At 47.9% G+C, this 26,774-nt stretch overlaps 1 protein-coding gene across 44 annotated transcripts in view; it reads right to left on the reverse strand.

Annotated features, from left to right (window-relative positions):
- The window catches only part of EHMT1 (euchromatic histone lysine methyltransferase 1), a 78,314-nt gene that overhangs the window by 24,546 nt on the left and 26,994 nt on the right, over positions 1–26,774 (reverse strand). For 9 of the 44 annotated variants that reach the window (XR_014936328.1, XM_085521505.1, XM_085521498.1 and 6 more), the window contains exons 2-11: positions 22,875–22,962; positions 17,736–18,292; positions 15,198–15,239; positions 10,460–10,637; positions 9,095–9,231; positions 8,049–8,237; positions 7,314–7,394; positions 5,170–5,290; positions 3,395–3,526; positions 1,424–1,569 (exon numbers count right to left, since the gene is read on the reverse strand). Coding sequence is in view for 43 of the 44 variants with exons in the window: in XM_085521505.1 (XP_085377631.1) it covers positions 1,424–1,569; positions 3,395–3,526; positions 5,170–5,290; positions 7,314–7,394; positions 8,049–8,237; positions 9,095–9,231; positions 10,460–10,637; positions 15,198–15,239; positions 17,736–18,292; positions 22,875–22,962 (1,671 nt within the window). In the remaining variant the exon portion in view is untranslated. Of the gene's footprint in view, positions 1–1,423; positions 1,570–3,394; positions 3,527–5,169; positions 5,291–6,514; positions 6,611–7,313; positions 7,395–8,048; positions 8,238–9,094; positions 9,232–10,459; positions 10,638–15,197; positions 15,240–17,735; positions 18,293–21,799; positions 21,941–22,874; positions 22,963–24,898; positions 25,332–25,969; positions 26,425–26,774 lie in introns of those variants that run through there. The other 35 variants (XM_085521500.1, XM_015878758.3, XM_032448020.2 and 32 more) reach the window with 17 other exon arrangements.

Raw genomic sequence — 26,774 nt, forward strand, 5'->3', positions numbered from 1 at the left:
AGAGGACCAGTCCATTGATTTTTATTTATGAGTGGAGGAAATCTGATTAAAGCAGGAGAAGCTGCACTGTCTGCATAAGGAAGTCCCTGCATCATCCTGTCACAACATATTATTTGTTAGAAAAGTCTAAAATAGTACAAAATGATCAATTGCTATTTTCCAGCCATTAGAGAGTGTAGTGGTGCTCCTGACTATTTATAACATTATCCAAGGACATGACTGTCTACTGAACCCACTATTCATACATGTAATATCCTTACCACATCTATGAGTCACTTATCCCATTACCAAAAAGAATCTAACAGAATGCACGGCCTTCACTATTCCTTTATCTGATTTATCTGGGGGAAGAACTGCCAGATAACCACAGGAACTCCTCTGTATTCTTTCTGTTTATTTAGAAACCCTGGAGAACCCTCTCTCCTGCGAGTCTCCAGGGCATCCCCTCCTTCACCTACCAACTCTGTCACGATAGTGAAATTCCTTTCTCTATAGGTACCAGCATGTACTAACAGAAGCAGAGCAGGGCTGTCAATGTGATTACCCCTTCCTCCCTCCATCCACCCTTCTACTGTGATACTCCAGAAGAACCAGGAGTGCTCTGACTCCTTGTCCTTCTATCAGTAAATATCAGAGCACTGCAGCATGGCTGCAGCTCAGCTGATGCATCAAAGAAACGCCAGTTTCTTCCAGAGTAAGGAGCATCTCCCGAGTTTGCTTCTGTCACGCCATCTTCCTTTCCAAACTCTGAGAGGGAGTCACTTTTGCCTCTTAATTCCACCTTCTCAGAACCAGCAGAGCCCAACTAGCCCAGCTGTGATCAATTTAGAGGCATCAAGTGCAACGTTTCCAGCCAGCCACAGAGGCTGCGCAGGACTGCCAGGACATAGGAAGCTTAGTAACACAAGTCTCTTGGGGGGGAGGAGGAAAGTGGAGGGCCAAAGGAGACTGAGCTGGCAGAAGGCATGCCAAGTTCCAGAAACTCAAGAGCTGGCTACGGAAAGGTTTGCATCAGCTCCTTTGTAGTCAAGGGAACCAGCTCCAAGCTTCCCCCGATTGGATTCTCTCACTTTGATGCATGCTAATGTATTTTAGCCCACTTGGCCTGAAGTGTGCTTGTTACATCCAGCTGATCCAGCTACACAAGCCAGGACAAGCAGGAGATCCACCCAGTGCTTCTCCAGCTAGCCCCGCAAATTGTACCTACTCACTTTGGAGTGGCTTTAACCAGAGTGTGCGAAACATGCAGAGTGCTGCAGGGAGGTGTTTGCCCCACCGTGCCCACACCACTGGGCTCCCAATCTAGCATGCTGCAGAGCGTCTGCGTGACCTGATGCATGCCCCTGGCATGGCTTTATCTCTTGACTATGTCTTTGTCCTCAGGAAAAAAAAGTCTGCGAGAAGCTGAAAGACAGGTTCCTACCTCATTATCCACACTCTCGGTGGCCATGCACTGGTTGTTGGCTAGCGTGGTGATCTCTCTGCTTTTGGGGGTTTCCATTCGACAGCTACAGAGGGGAACTTCCTGGAGACCATCTACTTCCATTGCTTCAGGGCCATTGGAAAGACCTAAAGTACAGAAGATCAGTAAATCAACTCTCATGTTACCCTCCAGGAGGAAGGATGCAGTCCATCAGCACCATTCATGTCTCATGGCATCTTCCAGTTCCACATCCTGAAATGCTTTAAAGGCATCATCTAAACCCTGCAAAAAAAGACCCACTTCTTACAGCAGATGGAATCTGCAAAAGCATACTGTGCTTTTCTGAGTCCAGTGACACCACAGATGACAGCTCTGGATTCAAGAACACTCTGTTAAGAACAGTTGATCCTGAGAAAACCCCAACACGGAAAAGCTACAAGGTACAGATTTTTATCAGTCTGTCTCTTTCTCACCTGTCCCACAGCACTGTGCTCTGCACCAGGAAATCGGTAGGAAACAAACTAGAGTTGGAAATTTGAGTAGTATGGGGAGTGTTAAATAGAGAAGATCAGGAAAGCATAAACTACTATTGGCAGAAGCTTACAATGCAAACGGGAAAACAAAATTCCTGGGACTATTTGGTCTCACAGAACCAAAATATAGATGTAATTTTTATTTATTTTTTACTTGTTTTTGAAAGAAAACAAACCAGAGAAAAGAAAGCAGCAAGATGTTCGGATCTTCTTGCCTTCTCCTCATCTCTTTCTCTCAGATATTTAACACTTCCAAACCTTTTTAAAGGTGGACAATGACTTTTAAGTGAACACATGGCCAGGAATGGGGGAACATTGTGAAGGTTCTCCCTCTGGATTCAACTCATTTACTAGGTTATGTGTGACCACAAGACACTGACCCGATGACACAGGGATTACTTTTTGTCCCACACACCTACCTTAGTCCTACACAGTTGTAACATCTCTTGCAAGGTTTTAAACCCTCAAACATTACCTGCAGTTCACCCTGCAGCGTCCCAAGCTTTTCCTGAACAAGCCTGTTATGGGTTTAAGTCACAGTGAGAAGGAAGTGTGCTGCTGTTTTTGAAGCTTTTGGAAGAATAGCTGTTTTGCTGCAAAATTTCAAAGACTAACTTCATTCTTTAGAGATTCCTCTGTAGCTGCCCTGACAAAAGCACTCTCCCCCTTTCCTGCCTATGGCTGCGACCCTATCAGCTGAGTAGAAGCTCTTTTCATCTTGTAAGGGGTTTCCTTTGGCTAAGTTGCAAGACTAAGCCCTGAAAAGGGATGAGATGTTTCAAGACACACAAGCAGAAGGAAAGCCCTTGCAGTTTTCATGTAAAATCCTACCCAGATATTAAACGTGTAAGAGCTTTATCTAGGACCACAAATCACAAAGCTCATTCCTCACCTTCTAAGCTGCCGCTTTCATAATCTTTCTTGACATCCAGAGGCTCTGATGAAAACACCCCTCATCCATCCTGACCCTCCCTTGATGGTAAATGCTCCCACCCCCTCTTTGATGTTTCTCTATCAAAGAGCCACACAACTTCTGAAGGCAAAAGAGCAACGGGGGGCAGCTGGACAGATCCACACTGGAGCTAAGGATCAGCACTGGGAACAGCAGCCACTCAGATATCCCTGCCATGTTCCTGAGATAAGGGCACCAGCTGCATGTGCAGGGCGATGATTCACTGGGAGGCTACACATGCATCATCCAAATACAGGGGAGTGGGACACAAGGATGGATGCATCCCATGTTAGTAGTGTTCCTAAACAACTCAGCCTCCCCCCCTCACACCTCTGGCCCCCAGCTGCTGGCAGGAGGCCTTTCAGCTGGGCCAGGCCTGGAATCGGGGCGCTGGCAGCCACCAGGGGGCACGCGGGGCCCCGCTCGCTGCTTGGGCTGAGCGAACAAAGCCAACGTGGGTCATGGCCGCGCCGAGCCAGCACTCACCTTCCGCCTGCGAGGAGAGGATTCCCTTCACCCGCAGATCCAAGGAATCCAGAGACACCTCCATGTACTCCATGCTGTTATCCTGGGCAGAGCCCTCTCTGCCTCCCAACGATGATTTATAGGCTTCAGCACCTAGATTCAAGCACACGTATATTTACATAGCTGGGGGAAAAAAAAGGAATGTGCGTGCATGTGTAAAGGCCATATTTAACCAAGATGGCTGCATGCGGGCTCCTCAGAGAGCCTATGAGTACAGATGCACACAGCATTATGGAAATGTAACATCTGGGCAGATATGGCACAATTGATCTCCCATCTCTTATTTCCACCCTGTCTGATCCGACACATTTTCCACTTCCACATAGGTAGGTAACAAAAAATCAAAAGGGGGGGATGAGACAAATAAGTTCTGCATCTGAACGGCACATCTGCCTGCTGCTGTACTGCATCAGCGGCAGAAGCTCAAATGGCATAAGGAAGGGATGAAACCAGGGCTCGACACATTCCCCCATCTCCAACCTGCTGCAAAGGGCTCCAGATACACCCCGGCCAGGCAGAGTGAGCCGGTTGCTAAAGCACGTTCTGGAGAGGATGAGCCAGGTGACATTCAGCTGAATGGGAGGGGAAAACATAAAAGCCAAGTTCTGGGTCTCAGCGAACAAAGCTGCTGCTGGGAAGGGATTGCATGGGGGATCCCTTGGAGCCTTCGTGGGAATTGTCATCTCTTCACATTCCCTTGGCTTCGACTCTCAATCCTGGTTTGCTTCTCCCACTCAGGCTTGGCCAAGAGACTTGTGTTAGCCTGAAAGACTGGCTGCCACCTTTATTTAAGGGGCAGAAAAACAGCCTGCATCTCAAATGAAGAATTAGCTATTTGCTCTGAAAGGGATCAATGGCCCCCATTTCCTTTTAGGAGGAGTTTGCCTTGGGAGGAACAGGAGCAAATGAGATGAGTGACAGACGCTGAGGGCAGCCCAGGGGCTGCAACGTGGCCATTTAGAAAAGAGGCAGCAACAACTGCTGATAAAAAACGGCCTGTTTGTAAAGAATTAGCAAACAGAATGAACTCTTTGATGGCAATGGATGTGCGAAGCCTTAATAAAGAGAAGGCACAACTTCAGAGACTACCAACTCTTTTTTTTTTTTTTAAAACCCATCCTGTTACTTTTCCTGAAGATGAGGAATCAGATCCAGCCTGCACCTCCTCCATCCTCATCCCACAGCTTTCTGAGGACAAAGTGCACTGTAACCTTTGAGTGTTGTGTAACTTCACTCAAACTAGAACGGCCACCTGAACTCGGGCCCAGAGATGGGCTGCAGCGCTTTGGAATAACAAGAACAGCCAGCACATAGCATTCAGCAGGACTCAACACCCACACAAAAGCAATCAGGCATCACTCTGGGATGGTTATTCCTTTCCCTTCTCCATCTAGCCAGTCTCCCTAAGTTCATAGTTTACATCACAGCCCATGAAGTCATCTTCAGATGTTCTAAAACAAAGAGAGCTCATGAACAAAAATCATTGCTTCAGCATGCCCAGGATAAAGTTGCTTCATGTTTAGACTGCTGTTAAAAGTACAGACACGAGCTTGCAGGTGAGATGCAAGTTCAGACCCTGGTTAACCATAAAGGTAAATCTTACCATAAAGGCAAACCTTCCCTTGAAAAGGAAGAAAGAGCTCTGCAAACAACCACTGCATTATGGGCCGGAGGTCTTTACCCCTACCTGGCAGATCACTTTCTGTGCAGTTAAAAAACAAAACTCAATTAGTTACCTAGCACACTGGCTTGTTTCTTTTTATTCCTCCGTCTCCTCTTGCGGGTGGGTTTCAGCCATGGGCTGTCCGTCTTTCCTTTCCTCTTCAGCAGCTTCTTCTTGATGCTGGACTCTGAGCTCTGAACAACCAGAGAGGCCATGTGCATGTAAGGCATGTTGGTATCAGCATCACAGCAGTCCTTTGCACTCATATGAAAGAGCCTTCACACAGCTTGAGAAGTGTAAAAAGGCCTTAAGGACTGAGGTTTGAAATCAATTGGTGCAAAGATGCCTTTACAGTGTAGGAAAGGAAACACCAGCACACGTGTGGGCGTATTTCCTGTCATCTCAACAGTGCTCACTTCACCTTCTCTTCCATGTAGGCTCTAACACCACACTCATCTCAGGAGTAGCTGAGCATCTCTGCGCAGCAGGGTGAGTTATGCATGCACACTTTTAGCTTCTCCCCTCTAAAGTGGCTTTTATTTCTTTTTTTCAAACTAAAATACTCAGATTGCTCCACAGTCGTGCTAAAGAAAAATGTCTCTTGTACCTGAAGAGCCAGCTTAACGGGGCTGAGACGGACCCTGGGGAATTTAACTGCACAGCAGAGACCAGCTCCCTCCCTGAGCAAGGCGTCACACCAGCACAACCTAATCACACAGCAATCTTCAGGCATGTATGAATCTAAACAGAGTTTGGGTTTCCTTTCTGTTTAATATGCAGAAAATACAGGTGACTTCCCAAAGTCAACATTAAAATGGGGAACCGGGCACTCCAACCCAGCGTTCAAAGCTCCTACCATAAAACTCATGTTCAAACTGAAACTCACTCCATCTCTCACCGAAGCCTACAAAAAAAGCTCCTGTTGCCTTCAGCAGAGGCTGCATCAGGGCCCACCTTTGTGGCCTACCTTAAAACTGATGCTACACACAGTGTGCAGCAGGACTAAGGTGGTGCCGAGCCCTGGCTCCCCAGGCAGCTCTGCAGTGGTGTCTACACTGCCCCAACAATCACTGTGTCCAAGTGTAAGGCTGTGCCTTGCCACGTGGCTTCCACCAGTTGCATCACACTGCTGGTGGGTGAGAGGTTTGCATCTGAGCCAGTCCCCATCTGGGCTGCAGGCTGATTCACACAGCAAAAATCACAGTCTAGGATGTCTAGATATGACTGGGCTGTTTGGACTTGACTGCAAGCTCAACGCTTGGTTTGATCTAGCACTACAGAAGTGCCTCAGCTGCCCAGTGAAAGGCACAGCCTATACAGTTCCTCCTGCCTCGTCCTCTCTGGCTCTTGTAGTGTCAGAGAACAAGGAACAAGATTCTACAGAACTTCAACAATTCGTTTGGTATAGTTGTTTCTACCTTCAGCTCAAAACATCGAGACAATGAAGTCAATAATTTTCTCAAGGTGACTGAAGAATTGGGGTGCTTTAAATGCTGGCTCCTCAAGTTGAGATGCTGTGAAAAGGGAGCAACATTTTTAAAGTAAAGGGGAGGGTGGGGAGACACAGACAATCAATGAACAGCAATTCCAAAAAAAATATAATAAGATTTTAAAAAGTAATTTTCAAGATCCCTTCACCAGCCATCTGAAAAATACCAAGTCAAAGCCACCAAACAGCTGGTGAAAATCTTAGCACTACCAGACACATTCTTGGGAAGAGTGGATGTCTTTCTGTATGCTGTTTGTACACATGCCTGACAAGGGCTGCCTGTGCCTCTGAGATGGGATGTCAGACAAGGTGAATTTAGGCACAGGGTTGGCCCAATGGATTTGTGAACAACTCCAACCGGACTCGCTCTGGAGGCAAGCTGAGCTTCAGGTTGTTAAGAAAACCCTGCTAGCTCCCACCACTTGCCAAGTCTGTGCCCAATGAATTTAAACACCCTTAACTATTTCTACTAACATTCAAATGATTAAAAGCAGTCAACACTTTGTTGAAAGCAAGAAAAATAGCCCATTAATTAGCACTGGAAAGCAATTAAGTGTATCAGTGTTATGCACCTTGTGGAAAACAATACTCTGTGTGGGTGGCTTCAGCCACTGAGTTTTGTCACAGTCCTGAAACTACACTGATTGTCTCCTTCTGGCAGCAAAGCAAAGGGGAAATCATTACCAGCAGGACAACGGTTGAAAGCTGCATTTAGCAGCCAGGCTTACCAAGTCAGATTCATCTCCATCCTCCTCATCCTCTCCAGACTCCACAGACTCTTGCTCCTCCTCAGAGTCGCCATCATCAATCTGCAGCCACCACGTGCCCCAGAACAGAAAGAGTCAGTCCCGTCAGGTCCCTCCAAGCACGACACCCCTCCGCACCCTGCCTGACCCCACAGAGCATCCCGTCGCCATGCTGCACTCAGCCCCAGCCACGTGAGCATTAACACCATCTCCTCTCCAGGACAAGCACTCCAAGGCTGTTAAGATTCAAGGTTCACCCACAAGGATGGGACAGGATAACACCCAAAGAAAGTTTTCCAACCAAACGTTAATTTCTGTGGTTAATAAGAAACAACCTCATACCTACAATATGCATTGTGTTTTGGGGTAAGTTAACTAAAACAGTTTTAAGTCTTTACCAGCCTCTAACAAGATTAGGAAGACATCTCCTGCTGGTGCAGTGAATACCTAACTGTGATGGAAGTCCCGCACATACATTGGATCACAGAGAGTTACGTAGCAAGGCTGAAACAGGAGGGTAGGTGAGGAGACACTCATGGGGGAGGGGAAAAGGAAGCAGGAAGTGGTCACCAAAAGCCTCACTTCCACCACTGAGCTTTCTGCCATCTTGCATGCTAAAAAAACTCCTAGGAATTGCCTCAACTGATTCCACTCCTGTCTGACGGGGATCAGCAGTGTCCCATCCCACTCTAAGTCCTGCACAGGGCATAGGAATACCTTTCTGACATTGTCTGCGTCAGACGCGCTGTCTTTAGAGGTCCTGTTATCGTCTGCAGGATATGCAGCTGCCTGTTCTGCTCCGTGATCGTCCTCATCTTCCAACTCATCAGAGTCTTCCTCTTCAGAGTCTACATCTATGCTCTCCCCATTCACGTGAGGGCTGACATCACCTAGCTCCTTTTCACTCTGGAAGTTGTCCAAGCACACGTGCCACAAAGACAACATCAGTTCACAGCTCAGAGCAGCTGAACCCATCCCAGACCGCCTGTGTTAAAGCTGCCAAGGGAGAGCTAGTCATATGTCCCTCCAGAGCCCTCCAATAACGCCAGCACAGGCAGTGCATGCGCCTGCCATGTGTCACCTAAGCCTGCCAGTCTAGGGGACAAGGAAGTCATTCCGGACTCAAGGCACTAAGGGGAGGGCTGCTGGACAGCAGCTTTCGGCCAGACATGCAGACTAACTGAAAGGGCATCTCCCCATAGAACACCAAAGGTGTTAAGGAGGTTTCTAAACAAAGGGAAGTTAAATCAGACTGGGGAATTTTTACGCCATTCCACTGATGCCTAGCGCTTTGAATCCACTTGAATTCAAAGGCCAAAAGTTTAGAGCCCAGAGTGCAGCAAAAGCAGAACCTGATCAGGAGGGAAACCCAGCCTGTGGTTTGTCTGTAAGTAACTGGTTGTTTTCCCTTACAGCCTTAAACGACACTAGACAGTAACCCTAAGGACTCCACAACAAAAACGTTACTACACTGTGATATGCTTGAAAACTCTCCAGTCCCACAGCACTCACAGGACAGAAGGGGAACATCCACTGGAAAACATTGCAAGAGCTGCTATCTGAACAGCCACTCTCAAAAAGCCATTTTCAAAGCAGAAAGGCTGCTGTGGGCAGAATGTTGTTGCCAGAGAGAAGATGTAGACTCAGAACAGAAGATGCTGACAGCAACGATGTTCCTACACTACCCATGGGGCTGGTGTGGCAGGACAAGGTGCATGTATGGTGACAGCAAATGCGCCCGGCCGGCTCAGCACAGCCCTCACCTTGGCACCCACAGAGGAATGAGTTATGCTCTTAAACATCTCAATCATTGTTCTCTGTTTTAACACTTTGGTCTTTTTCTTGGGAACCAGGCTATAGGTTCCCATTCTCCGTTTTTTCTTTCGAGATACTGCAGCAGCTGGAAAAAAAAAATAACAATAATAAGGCCAAAGTTGTTTCAGGAGTGAAAAGAAAGGATAGAAATTAGAGGCAGGAAACTATTTACGGACACGAACTGGGGAAAAAAGGCTTCCCATTCCAACTAAGTTATTTACAATTCAGCCCAAAGGTGACACATACATACATGCAAACACACAAAAAGCTCTTTGCCAATGCTACAAAATCACCCAAATTCTGAGTTTCCCCTCCATGTTTCCTCTGATTCCTGTATCACCATACATAGCATCAAATCCTTAAACTAGCCTGTGTTTGGCAGCATTGCTAATGCCGCAGGAGGCTGAATAGAATCCAGCCTGCTCAAATAGATACCGCAAGGTTAATAATACTGACTTACAATAAAGCCATCATATAATAACTAAAGAACAAACAGAGAAAAGGTACTTTAAATAAGGAGCTGTTTGCCATTTAACCTCATTTCACACCTGCTATTGAAGCTTGCTTGATTCCTTTCACTGCTTTGATTGGGTCTTAATTTGTTGAGTTCCCTCCTGGCCTTCTAATCAAACCAGTCCTCACACCTCAGCGCCTGCTGCTGCCTTTGGTGCACGCACATCAGAGATGTGCTGAGTGCAGGATTTTAACAACAGCATCAGCAGGAAACAGCCAGCTCCAGCACTACCAGCTGCACAGGCTGCTCCTTGGAAGCATCTCTTCGTGTCTCACCATGACAAAGTTTCATCAAAAATCTACCAAGTCCCCTCAAAAACTTTCTGCCAAGCCAAATCATTTTATTTACACAACTGCGGCTCACAGTAAGCAGCATCTGTCAAAACAAGATCTACAGCAACAGCTCTACTGATGCTGCCAGGCAAGGAAATCCTAGAGCAGATTCCATTGCAAGGTGTTGCTCTTGGGAGGGGGCAACCCCAGACGTTAGTATGGACTGGGAGGAGAACTCACTGAGAGCTGCCCTATGGAAAAGGACTTGGGGTCCTGGCAGACAAAAAATGGGACATGAGCAGCAGTGTGTGCTTGCAGGCTGACTGACTGCATCGCAGGCTGCACCAACAGAGGGGAGGCTTTAAGATCATTTCCAACCCAACCATGCTGTGATACTACAATTCTCTACGGAAAAGCTACTACCAAAGGGGTCAGTCCTTGCCAAGCTGCCTCAGCCCACGGACCCCAAGACACACACACCCTTTGGGAGCTGGGTGCTGCTCAGAATTATAGCTCTGTCCTCTTACCTGTCTGCGACTTCGAGGTGGCCACATAGCTCTGGTTCTGAGGTAGTGACTGGTGAAGGCCCGGGAGAGAGGGCAACGGCAACGGCTTCCCAAACTCCAAGATGCTTTTGTTGCCTTCCTCTTTAGATTCTTTTTGATCTCTGCTGTCTCTCCCATCTTTGGGGTCTTTACTTGCATGCTAGAAAACAAAATTAAGTTAAATTAAGCCTCCGAATTCAAAGAAATCATTAAAATAAATTTAATTCCTTCCTTTCAAACAGAATCACCTGCATCTGAAGTTAGGAACAGACGCTCAGAGGAAAAGCACTCTGCCCCTCCTCTATAGCAAACAACATTTCTTTGCCTAAAGACTACAAACAGACCCAGCCTGCTGCTGGTCACTATGTGAGGGCTGCTCCCTGAGAAGGAGAAAATCTGCACACAGAGCAGGGATGGCAGAGCTCTGTAAAGTAAGTGCAGATATTGAAAAGCATCGGACACTATTTACGCAGGCATTAGGCTGGCTCTCAAGAAGATGAACAAAGCCAACAAATACACCTATTCACTGAAACACATCTGGACTGCAGCTGTCACCTCCCAGCAAACAAGGAACAGAGTCTCGCACAGAAGACTCCAAGGGGTGGGCAGCAGCGGGAAGGAATCCTTCCTTCTGGCCCCATAAGGACTCAGCAAAGCTCGTGTTCTCCCACCTGCTGGCCCAGCTCACAGCCAAGGAAGGATCTGCCTGACACTGCAGGTTCACCTCCAGCACTGCCACTGCCCTGGGCAAGACGCGGCCAAGCTCACTGTAGATCAGCTAGCTCAGCTGATAAACCCCTACTGAAAAGCCGATAAGGCTCAAGTGAATTTTATGGTCACAGTGGAACTCTGTGCCTACAGACAGGCTCCCAGGTTCCAACACAGCTCATACACACTGATGTGAGCACACCTCACCCTGCACCTTCAGTCATGCAATAATTGCTGTGGCTACATGTGCACTGCTGTCACAGCAGAGGTTGGTTACATGGTGCCACTCCAATGTGCCATTTGACACCGGGTGTTCTTCTGTGTTGAACAGAAGGCCTAGTTCCATCCATGCCTGTCCATACACCTGTCCATCAACTGGCAAGCAGGTTTGGAAGAGATGCTCCAGAAATCCAAAAGCATTGGTAATGAATTACAAGCTCTGCGGTGGCAATGTGCTGCTCCACCACTTCTTATGGGATGTTTGAAGCAAGAGCTGAAATACCAAAACAGAAAAAGGAATGCGGGCAAAAGGAAGGACGAAAAAAAGCAGCAAAAAATCAAAATACTCCTTAAAGTCTGAGTTCAAACAAGCGCTGTTGGACTCTGCTCTCAAGTGATACGTGACCTTGTGAACAAACAGGGAAGCGACCGATTCTCCTAATTACAGCTCTGCCATGTGCACAATGCAGGCACAAAGGGACGGGTTGGTCACAGCCAGAAAAGCCATAATGATAATCCAAAATGACCTGCATAAAGAGGCCATCACATTCCCAGTGATTCCCACATCAAGCCCATATCTTCTGGCTGAATTAGCGCCTCTCTTCCTACAAGGCATCTAGTCGTGGATTAACGATGTCAAAGATGACAAATCTACCATACCCTTTGATATGTTGTTCCAAAGCTTAATTGCTCTCACTGTCAGATAATTAAATGCATTACGCTTTTCCCTCTGAATTAAAAAGCCCTGCATCATCAGACACCCTCATTCCAAGTACTTACTGACTGTGCTTAAGGTTAAGTTTTAAAACTTTCTCTTCGATAAACTTAATAGAATGAGCAAATTAAGTGTCTGTAGGATCATTTTCTGGACATGGGATCACTCCTGAGACTGCTCCAGCTGTTCTCCCCCTTAGAACAAGTACATCAGGAGAGCTGGGCACAGCGTGCCAATAATAGCCTCAACAATACTATTTATACCTCTTCATAGTTTACAGATCTAAAGGTTAACTCTCAGATGCAGGATTATTCTGAGAATTCCCAGGTCTCCTGGGACATCCACCGCTTTCCGTATTTAACTCAAAATTAGGAGGATGAGCACAGGAGAGGCAGATCTGATGCAGAGCTGCCTGCAGCTAAACGAGTGTACATCAGGGCTTTGTCCTTTACATGCAGGTCTTTGCAAATGGTCTCAGACAAAGTCTGCTGTTACATGGAGCGACAAGAAGGAATTTCTGCAGAGGTGACCAGATCTCCCAGGAAGCCTCATGGCATTTAAGGAGGCATTCAAGGCCAGGCTGGATGTGGCTCTGGGCAGCCCGGTCTGGTGGTTGCAGACCCTGCACACAGCAGGGGGTTGAAATAAGATGAGCACTGTGGTCCTTTTCAACTCAGGCCATTCTATGGTTCTATGCTAACGGCACAGGAAGCCAAACAGGCCATCAGTAAAACACATCACATACAAGTTTCGTAACTACAGAAATCAAACATTAAATCTGAGGATTGGGACTAAAAATATCAGCAGAGATGGGGAAGTATTTCTCTGCATTCCCACCATCCTTCTTCATTCCCCACGAGCTGAAACAGTTACATCTTCACCGTTCTCATTAAACTTTAAACTTCCACCAAGACTATTAGGAGTGCTGAGTGGATTCAACTTTATCCTTTTCCCATTTCCAAGGTCTCTGAATTATGCTGGTTCCTTAGCTCCAGTCTGCAGGTTTGGTCCCTCCTGGTCCTTCACAGTGAGCTCCTGCACTGCTCTGCTCCATCGGTTCCAGATTTAAGTGCTCCCAGAAAAGAGGCTTTGCTAATCTAGCACATTGCTCTGCTGGGAAATCTCTTCTTCCTTCAAATTCCATCAGGCTGCTGAAGAGCTGGCTCAGGCACACGCACAGATGTCCCACAGCCCTCATCCCCAGGTTATAACCAACTGGCCCCTCCCAGCAGAGGACAGAGGGTAGATCCAATTCCTGATGATCCAGGCTCCTCCTCCTCACATCTCTCTGCTTTGGGTGGAAAATGCAACACTGCAGCTTGCACCAGAAGCAACCACAGCAGGAAGGCAATGCCTGGCTTTCCAGGAGCTGACCTGCTGAGAACCCCACCACGGCTGCACACAAAAACTGCACTGTCTGCTTTCACTTAAACCAACAAACACAAGGGAACAGGAGTGCCTTCATGTAACATGGGCTCCACTGCAAACATCAACACTGCAGGCAAGAAGCATGAGGACAGTGAGGAGAACCCCATGCAAAGACAACTCCAGGCCACAGTTTGAGCTCTGTGGTCCCAAGGTTTCCTGAGCCATCATCAACCAAAAAAACAATCAAAAATGATCACACAGAAACTGTATTGGCTTTGCAGCTTCTCAGGTGGCACCAGCCAATGCTATGTGACAGGTTGTGAAGTTCCTGCTTCATGCTGGGCACTACCAGGAATGGGCAAGAAACTGAAGGCAGCTATTGCAAGGCAGTGTCCAGAGACATCTGTGTATGGAAATGGAAGAAACTGAACCACAAATATGTTCAATGCATTCACGCTCCTTAGATTGGCACAAGACAACATCATTTTACGTGCTTAAGAAAATCATATTCACATACTTACTACACTGTAATGGGATCAACCCTGTTTCTATTACTGGCACAGAAATCCCCTACAGCAGCAGGGAGAAGTTACTAAAAATGGCAAAGACAGACTATCCCACTATTTTTTCCCAGAAGCAAAGATAAAGAACAAATAAACCTCACTAATTAAATGCTGTGTCGGTTCAGCAGACCGCGCAGTGTTCTTCCCACAGCCCCACAATTAAGAGCTCTTTCATTTCCAAAGCAGATGAGCTAGCAAGGAGAAGAGTGATGCTGGAAGCACAGCCATGTGCTGAGCAAAGGCTCCAGTGTCTGATGCTTCCCAGCAGGGCTGCTGCTCGCACTGCACTCCCAGCACCAGCTCCAGCTTGGCCATGTCAGCCACCTCCCTTATCCTTAGAATTTTTATCTCCAGCACATCGTGAGCTTGCAAATGAAGCCCAACAGCAAGAGGAGTGACACAAAGCACCACTGCAGCAAGGCTGCCAGCAAGGCTGGTGTCCATCTGCAGCTGGATGGGAGCGCTAACAGGGTGTGTAACTCTGCACATGGCAAAGCATGAATGTGCCGGGGGCTCCAACAACTGGGGAATGATATTAAAGCAAGAGACAGCTGCCTGCTATGCAAAGCAGATCCCCAGATCTCACTGCCTGTATGAACCATGGCAGCACAGCTCTCCATCACTCTCAACAGGTCTCTAGGGATCCTTACCACAGTCTTGGTGAGGCTTTGTGATGAGTCCAGCTGCACAATCCATCTGCTAAAGCCCATCACCAGGCCACCAGAAGCTTGGCCCTGTTTGGATGACTGCAATGGCACCAACGTGTATGTGGTCACATACACACCTAAAATGGGTATGTGACCACCCTATGCCAATGGCTTCATCAGTCCTAAGGGAGGGTGTCCACACAGGATATTTAACCATGGCCAAGATGATACACACACACACAGACCAATGAGATATTAATTCCCCTGTTTCCACAGAGGGTTCAGTGCCTCTGACCTCATTTCTCCACACAGCACAAAAGTGCCTTCAGAAACACAAAGCTCCAGTTACAGCCTCATGGTCACCACAGAATGACTGGAAACAACCTGGGAGTCCCAGCTCAGCCAGCAGAAGGGGAATGAAGCCAATGCTGTCAAAACTCTTCTGAGATCTCTGTTCAGAAACCAACTTAACATGCAACAATATCAATTAAAATTGTCACCTGTTTCAGATTCAGCTTCGATCCCAATTCAGGAAGCAATTCCTAAACAGAGAAAAAGCTGGTTACATTTGTGAGACAATCATTTCCTTCCTTTCAAAGACCAACATACACATACAGAAAAGGCCACCAAAGTCCCCTGACAACTATAAGGTTGAAGAAAACACTTTTTTGGCCCCAGCAGGTTTCTGCAGGAGCAGAGGAATGAAAGTTAATGCATTGCAGGCAACAAAATACCTTCCTTCCCCACTTTCTTGTCTTAGCAATGCATGCAGGAGGATTCTACCAAGAGAAGAGCAATGCTCTAAAAAATTAATGACAAAAAGCCACACGTCCTGTAACATCAAACTGGGTGATTTCCACAGTTCCTGCAGTACATCCACCTGCTCCCGTAGTGCTTTCAAAGGGGAAAAGGCACGACTGCACGTGCGGAGCTGAGGAGCCTCTTATAAGCTGCTCAACAAAGGAATAATCAGGACAGAAAAATGGCAAGTAGCAAAGACTCTGCTCCTCAAATGAAAACAGCATGTAAATTTGAAAGACAATGGGGAAAAATAGGTAGTAATTATCTGGAAGGCTGAACAAAACAGCTGCTTTATTGTCTTGCAGAAATGAGATCAAATCTTGGGGACTGTGGGCTCGCATTCAGATGCAGAGCCCCTGAGCAGGAAATGTGTCAACAGTCTCTTCCTACCACCTTGTGAATTTCGTTCCTCTCACCATTTCCAAAGGGCTGCACTGCAGTGGAAGAGTGGCCAAACAACTGCAGGCTTTGCCTTTTGAATCCATTGCTACTGCAAAAGTAAAGAGTGACCAGCAGTGCAACCACAGCACACCTGTAACATGGCGATACAAACACTCCAACGTTGTAAGCAGCTTTCTAGAAACGAGCCCCAAAGCCCAAGGGGTTGTATAAAAAATCCTTGTGATGTAGCATAAAATATGAATGATGAAAACACTCCTTCCTATCCTAGCAGTTGTTTTTTAGAAGGGAATTGCCTCTTTCAATTGCTCAGCCCCAAGGAGGTCTCTCTCCCTGTCAAATTCCACCAGGGTCGGGGTTTGCCCTGCCTAATTTAAGTGCACTGCAGGCTGCTGGAGGAAAGCTGTGAGGTTTCAGCTGCAAATCCTTGTTTGGGTAAGAAAGCCTTCCATGAGACTTCCATCGGGCTGTATGTGCTGCATCTGGGCCTCCCCAGCTGCCAGCCAAAAAACTCAGCAGGGGGGTGAGAGCCAGAGAATTCAAATGCAATCAGGGGAAGGCAGAGGGGAAATTAGTGGTTTGGGAGAATGGTTGGGAAATCGTGGCCCGTGTGGTTTCTACTCTGCTGTGCAGGCTGCATGCCACAAGGTTTGCAGGCTCCATGTGTTTGGACTCCCACCTGCTTCCGGAGTCACAGGTGCTGGTGCTGCACCACCAAGGGCACCTTTCCCCATCTGTGGCTGGCTTGGTGCCACCAATCATTTCTCTTATTTCCCCTACTCCAGACCACAGCAGTTCACAGCTTTGAGACCTTTACATCGTACTGCTGAGGTGCTGCAACATGTAGGTGACATCTGAGGATCATCTGGCGTTTGCTTGTCCACAAAATGCTGGTAGCCAGCAGCAATCCACTACAGCAGCACTTACAGAGCTGCAGCAGCTTCCCATTTATTTCTGGGTGTCACTCCCACTGCCAAGCAGGGCTCACAGCAATCTGTGTACCTCAACCTGGGTACAGGATGGTCCCTCTCCATCATTAAACGCAGCACAATGGAAGGATCTAGCTCATCAGAGCTAAATATAAAGTGTCACAGGGTTGGAGATCAAGTACTTGCGGTGCAGATCTGACTGTTCCCAGTATCTAATTGCTCATCTTTGGCGAAAGAACCAAAACTTGGTCCATGTTTACGACAAAGAAAGGCCTATTTCTGCTCACTCCCATTGTAACTTGGGGTCACAGGATGACTTCAAATCTCTTTTTACTTCCTAAGCAAAAAATAGATCTTTTATCAAGTGATGGCAAATCCACACCCAAGGATTCTGTAGGAAAGATTTCTGAACAAGCTGCATTACTGTATGCAGCACATACAGAGTAAGAAAGCATCATCTGCTTTAATGACACGGCAATGCAATCAAGTTGCCTAACATATCAGCTTCTCGACAGCTTTCAAGCTTAGGAGAAGCCTCCAGTTAACGCACTATGCTTAATTTCCTTTGGGTCAAACTTATAAGAAATCTAATTTGTTTCATAAGCAGCTCTGGATTTCAACAGACAGCTGATGAGCAATACAGCCAAGAGAGAAAGGCCATTTAGTGTCTGATAGATCTGCCAGAGAAGGCAATCGATCAATTATATATTTAGAAACACTGGGGAAGAGAGCTGCCTGTGGCCACGTGACTGTTTGAACACCTCTGTCTCTATGTAAGAAAAACACCAAAAATGAAAAAAGAATAAAAATCAGTGGGATGTCACTGAAATACATCCAACCCCTGTGCAACAAAGAGTCCCTCCCATACACCCAGAGAGAACCAAGACCTAGCATGGGTATATACATTACCAGGCTAGGGGTGGGTTTAGGCATTGTCTTCCGTGCTCTGTGGACCTTGACTTCAGCATTAGCAGCAGAGGCTTTTTTAGCATCCATGTCCTTACTGCCCTCCCCGAGCTTGGTTGGCATCGTGGCTTGCATCTGAGTAAAGGTGCCCACAGTTCTCCCTTTGCTTGCTCCTCCTGGAAGGGTTTTTGCAGCATGGCCAGTGAGAGAAGCAAAGGTGCTGGTAGTCCTTAGAGGTTGCTCCTGCGCCATCTGCTTGGTTAGAATATATCCATTGCTCCCTGTTAGAGAAGTCTGTGTGAAGTCATTAGCTTTCATATGGTTTTGCTTCCCAGTCTCACCATCTCGTTCAGAAATGCCATTTTCTGCTATCCTATTTAATTTAGTACTAGAGTCCTGCTGGCTCACTTTCGTATTGTCCTGAGTGTTTTTCGCTGGGTTTGGGTGGCTCCCAGCCTCGCCGTGCTCACAGGAACCATTGGTTTCACCATCTACAGCCATTTTCGGTTCCCCCACTTGCTTTTCTGTAGCACTTTCATCCGCAGCCATGGCATTGAACCCTGGAGAAAGAAGGAGGAGAAAGAGAAGGGAGGAGAAAGAAAAGGGTCACAGGCATCATTAAAACACACAGTGGTTAACGACGAGTCAGTGTCTCCCCCAAAGAAGCTCTCCCTACATATTTCCACTTGGGCTGCCAACACACCTACCTGACTGGCTTGGCCGGATCCTGGCATGGTAAAAACTGGGGCAGCTCAGCTGAAAGCAGTGCACTCATTCTGACTCGCGTCAGCTGTAGAAGCGGCCATTTATTCCCCAATGATGGATATTTCAAGGTAAATATTATCTTTAGCTTTTCCAATAACTACATTTATAGGACCATATGTCAACACTTTGCACGTCAAACAAAACACTGCCCAATCTCGCACTCGGATCTTTGGCAGAGCTCTTCACAGTGCCATGGGAGGGCTGATGGGGAGCTGGATGGGCGAGCTGCTGTGGCACAGCCCGGGGCCTGCAGGTGGTAACCCTGCAATGAATAAGCTCTGTAGGCAGATCGCTCACTGAAGATCACTCTTCCAGCAGGAAGCAGCAGCACAGGAGCAGGATTCGCGGTGTCATTTCAAAGGTAACAGCCAGAGTAAACACGGGGGTGAAGCAGGCTAAGCGCAATCCCAGACTAAAACAATTACACGGTTAAAACACAGTGAGATCCCTGCAGACCTAAAGCTCGCTCGCAGATAACACAGGAGCGTCCATGCAAAGACATTTCTTTCTCCTTTCCAAATATTTCCAGGCTCCCCCGCCAGTACTTTCATCCCACAGATATCTCAGACCTGAGCTGACAGAATCCAAGTATGAACACCGTGTACTTGCAGAAAGGTTCCCGACACGACAAACCAGCAGCAACCCAGGCAGCCAGGGCTGATAACAACTCACTGGCACGTTCAGTAAAATGAGTAAATCAACCTGCTGTTAGTGATTGTGTGTATTGTTTTCCTTCCAGAGGCCAGACAGTTATGAAAAGCATCGTAAGTACCATCGAAAGCTCTGTCCAAGCAGACCGGAGGAGCAGGTAGGACTGATTTACAGCCAATTCAAGTTATTTTAGCCTACAGTAGAGCCCAGAATTCAAAGCAGAAAACAGCTTTGCAAGCCAGAGCGGCATGCTGGCATCAGCACCTCACTTCACACTGATACCCTGCAGAGCTCTGCTGACCTGGTAAAAACCTGCTAAGCTCCAAACCCAATGCCCACCTCCCCTGGGTGCTGCCAGGCAGAGCTGGGGGCTGCAGTGCTGCACTCCCACCAGCACGGCAAATAGCTTCCAAGGCTGAGTACCAGATACACCAAACCAACTGAGAGTGAGAATTGCTCTGCCTGCCAGGAGGGTGACCAAACCAAGGCAAATGAGCATTGCCCTAGGGGAAAGAATAACTGCAATGGCCCCAAAAGCATCACCCTTCATGAACAATCCATGAGGCTGAAATAGATGTAATTCAGCGTATGTTTACATTTTTGCTGACCAGGGGCCTGTACAAAGCGATGGGAACATGATCTAGAGAGAGCAAAAGCCCTGCAGTGGATAAATGCTTAATAAAAGCCTGCAGAAGCTCTTCAACAGCACCAGCTACAGAAATGCTCATTCCTTACATTTCACCTTTTCTATGCTTTCCTAAAAAAGTTCTTTATTGCAAACCTGTTGAAATCTTGACTCACAATAGACCTCGGGACAATGAGTTCCATGGGGCAGTCAACAAGTTCCTCTTGACAGCCCAGCTCAACGAGAGGCTTTTCTGCTCATGCCGAGAGCACCAGTGAATAAAAACCCAAAACTGGTTATTGCTCTGAAACTTTACTGCATTCATTGCTTCTAAACAGACCCAAACTACACTTTGGCTGAATTCGTTTCTCCGCCTCTTTGTCCTTTAACTCAAAAAAACTACAGATAAAAATATAAAGCCTATTTCCATGGGTGTGTAGCCTCAATTACTGGGAGCATCCTGGTATCTCCAGCACTGCGTGATGCATAGCAGGAGAAGCTTGTCACATTATTCATAATGCTGCCTGCACCCCGATCCAACAAACAGCAAAAAAGAAAAGGTTCACGTGCTGTTAATGTCCCACACTGAGCCTACAGGTTGGGTAAATGGGACTCGGCCTCTTGCCCATAAATACCAGTGATGACTGCAAAGTGTTTAATGCCCCACATGAAATTAATTGTCCCTTGGCCATGGGATGGAGTCCCATTGCACAGCGAGCACCTGGTGGGCTGTGAGGGGGGAGTGACCACCTGGAGTGTGTGAGCATCCTTTGTTCTGCATGGCCTCCACTCCTGGCTGCCAGGCTTAGCAGGGAGTCCCATTGCGGAGCAAGCCAAGGCAGGGAGATTATTCTTTTTCTCCTTTTAAAGCACCTATCTCTACACCTGGGAATGCAAAGGTTGCAGCTGCTCTGTGGAAAGCAGCATGTTCCTCACCCACAGCAGCTTAATATCTGCATAAAGAGGCAGAGGAAGAGAAAAAAAACAACAAAAAGGCCTTCCAGGAAACGAAAACCCTAACACTCTAAAAGCAGCTTTAAGGTTATTTGAAAACAAAATGACTGTGTGCACCTCACACAGCAACACAGCTTCTGTGAAGCAGCTGCCTTGGGTGAAGTCTGGTGGAGGTTGAGCCTAATGGGGAACTTCGCTCCTCGCTGTGGCTGAGTGCAGCTTCCCACCTCAAGGGTAGGAGCAACAACAGGAGCAGTTTGCACTGGAAGGTCATGTGAGATGAAGCACACAGCTGGGAGCGATGGACGGGAGGAGGAGAACTGAAATCCCTTGCAGTTCTTGCAAGAAATCACTTCTGACTAACTTCTGAGTCAGGATAAATACAACTCAGTAACAACCAGGACCTGGAAGCCCCAGCTGCCTCCGGTGCCTCTTTTTCTTTAAGGCAGAGAGCAAACACCAAGAGTCACATCCCAGACAGCAGGGAGCTGCACCAGGCCATGCACTCCATATCCACACACCACCTCCCATCCCCTCAGTTAGGAAAAACAGGCTCAAAGAAACCATTCCACGCCATCCTATAAGTCTGCTGTAATGATTTCATGTTCAGCCCGCACTCAAAAATGCAAATCCCCATGCTAACTCAGAACATTCTTATTATTTAGGGCCGCTGACTAATTAAACTGCTATGATGGCCACAGATGGTTAATGAAGGTCAGCTAAGAACAATGCATGTAGCACCATGACCAAGCAAACCATTGTCTTTTACATAAATTGTATGTTTGAGAAGAAGGAGAATACAATCTGAATCCCACAAGTATGGAAACTATGCAGTATAGATGTTAGGATCCTTTTTTCCCCAGTAATAGAGCAGTACAGTGAGCTGAAGTGGTTGAAATTTGAGCACCTTGTAAACCCTCAGGACTGCTCCTGAACAGGGAGGGTTCCCAGCTTCCTTTTCAGACACGGCATTTCCTTTTAGTCAGAATGAGTCAAGACTTGCAAGGCATAAAGGTTTCTCTTTTCCAGACCTCATCCTCTCTTTTCACCTCCGCAGACACTTGCCACTTACCTTGGGATCAACCCAGAGCTAAATACACTACAGTAATACTCCAGAGCCAAGCAAGGCAAGGGATCAAAGCTCAGGTCTCTTCCTAGAGGAATGCAAGTTCATACTGACATCTCAGACTCCATTTCCGGTCTTCCCGGATCTGAGGTCCACGTGGAACTGACGTCAGCAGCAACACTCACGTGCTGCCGGTTAATATGCAAGCACCATGGTCACATCTGACACAGCACTCAATATTTTGCTTGTTCTTCCCAAACAGAGCAAAACAGAGCTGGGCAGAAGAGAACTCAAAGGCAATGCTGTACTGACACAGGTCCAAATTAAGCTCAACATTTTGTTTCTAGTAAGAACAGAGTATTTTGGTGGAGTCAGTTCAGTGTTTTTCTGATGTTCTATTATGGAGAAGAGAACAAAATTTCCCCAGGCCCCTGAGAAGCAGCCAGTCAATGAATAATGAAGCCATGAAAAGAAAGTGGGAAGAAAAAAAAAAGAAGATTAGGGGCTGTGTTGTTTCTTTTTTCCCCCCTAATCCCGCCGACATCTATTAAGCTCTCAGATCTACGTGTGTGCAACTCACAGACAACCGCAGAGGAAAGATTTCATCCATGTGCACCACAGCCTGCAAAGTAAAAGAAAGCAGAGACAAGGCAGAAGCCAGGAAGCAACCCTCAATGGCACAAGGTGTCTCACCCAGCCAGCAGTGATCGCTGCCTGCTCTGGAGCAATAGAAAGACTCAGAGGAAAACAGAAAGTTAGCTTTAATAGGGAGGAAAAAGGCTGGGTCATCGCGTGGATCAGAGTCTGACTAAAAGCAGCCACACAGAGGAGGTTCAAAGTAACTCGAGCCTCTTTTGTGTCTCATAGCCACACGAAAGCAGAAGTGAAAACCATATATAACTCTTCAGGTGGGTGGAGATGGATGGACTGTAGAGCAAATTTGCATCTTCTGGGGAAAAGCCCAGCTCAGGAGAACACAGGAGGAGAACAGAGCTGCTCCTTTTGTGAAGGCACCAGCTTTCCACAAGCCAACCCCATGAGCCAGGCTGAGGTCTGGCCCTCCACCAAGGCAGGTGCTTACCTTCCTCCTTGTTGTTGGTGATATCTTTCAGCAGTTCAGTCTTCATGCAGGCGTCTTTCCTTGTCTCTCCCTTACTCAGCACTGTTTGCTGATGGGAAAAAGAAATACTGAGTTTTAGCTCCACGTTCATATACACATTGCATTAAAAAAAAAGAGAGAGAGACAATCCTGGATGTATCCTGTTTACATCACGGGCCAACCTCTTTCTGCAAAATACCGCCAGCAGGAAACTGCCAAGGCACAGGTCAGAGATAAAGGCCCCAGGGCTGGACCTGCAGTTGGGGCTGAGGCAGGCACTGCAGTTGGGTGCAGCCATGCAGCTCTGAATGCACAGAGCTGAGGAACCCAACCGAAGCTGCCGCAGGCTGACAGAGGGCACCCCAAGGAAATGACCCTCGCTGCCCCAGGCTGCTTTGTTGTGGGTAGGAGGAGGTGGGCTGAGCCCATTTCTTGCTGCATCATTTATCTGCACAAGCAGGACAAAGTACACTTTGGCATTTCTGCTTTTTGCAGTCCGTTTAAATGCAGTTTATAAAACACAACCATCACTGCACCTCACCCATCACCCCCAACCTTCCATATTTATTACAGGCCATGAGCTCATTTCTTAGTTGTATGCAAAGCAATTTTTCCTTTTCTTCCTCTTCTATTTTTGTGCAGAAAGGCAACACCTGCTCTCCCCTCTGCCTTCCACATACCTGGCATCACATTGCTAGATCAGGTCTGCAGCCTTAACAGCACCTCTGTGCATTTTTGGGGCAGTTAGATTTAAACTAAAAAAATAAAACAAAAACTACCAAAACAAAGGAGAAAAGTCTTATAAAAACCACAACCAGACACACAGATGAGAAGGGTCCTTTGCCACAGCTCTCTGCTCCCAACCTTAAAGGTGAGCGCTGTGACCATCCATGGAGCTGCATGGCACCAGGGGAGCCCCAGCATCAGGAACCCAAGTCAAACCATGTGCTGCAGGCACCATGAGTAGATGGGGCCCCCAGCCACGCAAATCAAAAGGTTTAAAGCACACGGAGTGGTTAAAAAAAGGAACAGAAGGCCTGCCCCTCTGCCATAAAGCAAGCAAGAGATAACAAACGCATATGAAGGCTGGAACATCAGCTTCAAAGGCTTCACCAGGCAAACAAGGCGCTGCTGCTCACCCTTCCCCAACCATTCTCTGCTTGAAGCCACCAGGGCAGATGAGCCTTGGTGCTACTGCTGGGAGCCAAAGGCCCTGAGCAATGTGTGCTTCCAGCAGCTCCCATCAAGAAACCACAGGAACACAGCCTCCAACAGGAACACAGATCAGCTTTTCCCAGCTAAGCCATAACGTGCATCTTCAATGAAAACATCTGCAAGTAAATCCTACCTCTCCTCCACCCAGACCTGCTGTAAAATGGGGATAACTTCACCTGCCCAACGAGCTCATCCTGGTGCAAGGGTAAGCAGGGAGCTGCCCTGGGGCCTGGCCTGTGCAGTGAACCCCCGCTCATCTCACACAGACCCGCTGGTTTTCCAAAGCTTTGTTACAATAAATAGAGGTGGTGATACTCCTGCTGTTCAACTGACTCCTCCTGAAAGCCTCAGCATTTCCAGCAGGCCATTTCCATCCCTCCCATCCTTTATTTTTCAAGCAGCTCCCCCACTCCACCAATTATTCACGCCCTCCCTTTCACCGGGACACTGTTGCTGCTCAGGCCACGAGGCCTAAAGAAAAGCCACTGCAGGAGCCCTGGAGTCAGCCAGCCCTCGGCAGCTAATGAACACGCTCCCTCTTCTCTGCAATTAACAGGAGCCCAGAGCTGCCTCACATCCCGGACAGCGCCGGGAGCTCTCAAAGCAGCATCTCCAGCACCAAGAGAGGAACCATCGCTGCTCCATGCTGGAAGAGGAAAGCTCAGTGCCAAGGCAAAGCCACCGAGGTGGTTCCAATGAGTTCTGCAGCCCCTAGCAGCAGGTTGATGGCCTCCAGGCATTGCTCTGGAGCAAGCAAACAGTCAGCATCGCCATCCACAACGCTAACGCACCTTCAGACCTGCTGGGAGGGAAAGAATCAAGTAACAACAACGATAAAGACAACTGTGACTTTGGAAGCCATCGGATCCAAAGGAGGCTCCAGGAAAGCACCGCGCGGCCCTCGAAGCCTCGTCCCCGAGGACAATGCTCCTCCACCCGCACTCCATCACTGCAGGAAGGTGCAGGCAGCAGAAGGGGAAGAAGGCAGCACCCTGGGTGCCCACCACCCTCAGCCCAGGGCCCATTGCCCAGCCATTCCCACCGGCCCACGGCTCCACCCAGCCGAGCCAGCAGCAACTTGGCTGCGAGTGTCAATACCTCCATATTTGTGTGCCTTGCTTTTCCCCCCTTAAATTCAGAGCAAACTTCCCCTCCGCTCACACCCCATGGCCCAATCCGTCGGCTCCTGATTGGCAGGGAAATCCTATACCCACCCTCCCCGCCAGAAGTGTCCGCTCTTGCAGCAGTCCCAACAAAAGCCAACTGCCAAGCTCAGGCTGCTTCACAATAAAAGTCTCACGCTCTCCTGCTTTATTTTTTTCCCCCTTTCCCCGCAGACGGCCGCCTCCATTCCCCGGCCGACCCCAGATGGATTATTAACCTCCAGCCACTGGAGAGCCTCCATCAAGGCTGCGTGCCACGAGCGACGGGGCAGGATTCCCCCCAACGGCTCCTTTTATTTTTAGATATCGAGGGAAAGAAAAATGGCTGCGCCTTAAGAAAGGTGGCTGAAAGGGCTTTAGAAGCCAAGAAGAACCAAGCAAAGGAGCAAGGGCCGGCTTTAGTCTTTCCGCCTCTGATTAACAAGAAATAAGGCTTCCCTTCCTCCACCACATCTTTGGAGGGGACAGAAGACAGGGCAGAGCCGAGGAAACGCTCCGCAGCATTTCCAAGCAAGCAACCAGAAACTGCATGGTGCCTTTAAAACAAAAAACAACAACAAAAAGAGCAAAGCTGGGAAGCGCAGAGAGCTTCCTCAGCCTCCTCCTTGGCATTTTCATCAGCCCTTTGCAAAAGTCCAAGCAGGTTTCACAGGCAAAGACAATACATGCACAGCACAACTCCAACATATTGTAGCTTACCAAGCCCAAGAGAGCAGTTAGTTGCATCATGAACCAGAGCTCTCTAGCAGTAGACCAGGAAGGAGCGGAGGTTGATGTGCTAAGATGACAACCTCCACAAGAGTCTTTTTTTTTTCTTTTTTTTTCTTGTTTTCTTAAAAATCAACCCAAGCTTTGCAGCAACGCTGCTCTGATTTGAGATGAGTGGTTAAAGCAGGTCAATCTGAAGGAGGGCTGGAAGCAGAATGACCAACCCCTCTCCAACTCAGCAGCACTGAACTGCTGTGCTACCAGCAGCAGCTGCACCAACACTCCCCAACACACACCAGACATAGGGGACAGCAGTGACCCTGGGGGCCTGGAAGCCCCCAACAGGAGGCACCCAGGGGACAGCAGCCCCCAGAGGTGACACCGCCAGCACAGCCCCACAGCTGGATCTCACCTCATGCAATGCAGCAGCGTGTGCTGCAGCAAGAAAGAGGCAAAGCCCTCGATAAATGATGCAACTCACCAGCAGCAGTAGATTCCCATTTACTCTGTTTCTTTTTTCCTGCTAATAAAACCCAACAAACCCAACCTGCTCATAACCTTTGCCTCAAAAGAAGGCAAACGTTTTGTAGCTAATTACATAGGAAGCAATGATTAAGAAAAACACTTGTAGAGAGACAGTGTTTGTTTTGTAGGCAGGGGAAGAGCGATGCTTTCAGATTTCGGCTCTGCTCTGGTCCTGCTGAGCATGGGCAGGTCTGGGTACACCAGCCATGGGGACAGTGGTCCTGAGCCCGCCATGAGAAGCGTTTGATGAGGAGAAGGAAGGAAATGTAAC

This window comes from Coturnix japonica, chromosome 21 (assembly GCF_054131305.1).
Source record: "Coturnix japonica strain WE chromosome 21, WE-NBRP24, whole genome shotgun sequence".
Taxonomy (NCBI): Eukaryota; Metazoa; Chordata; class Aves; order Galliformes; family Phasianidae; genus Coturnix; species Coturnix japonica.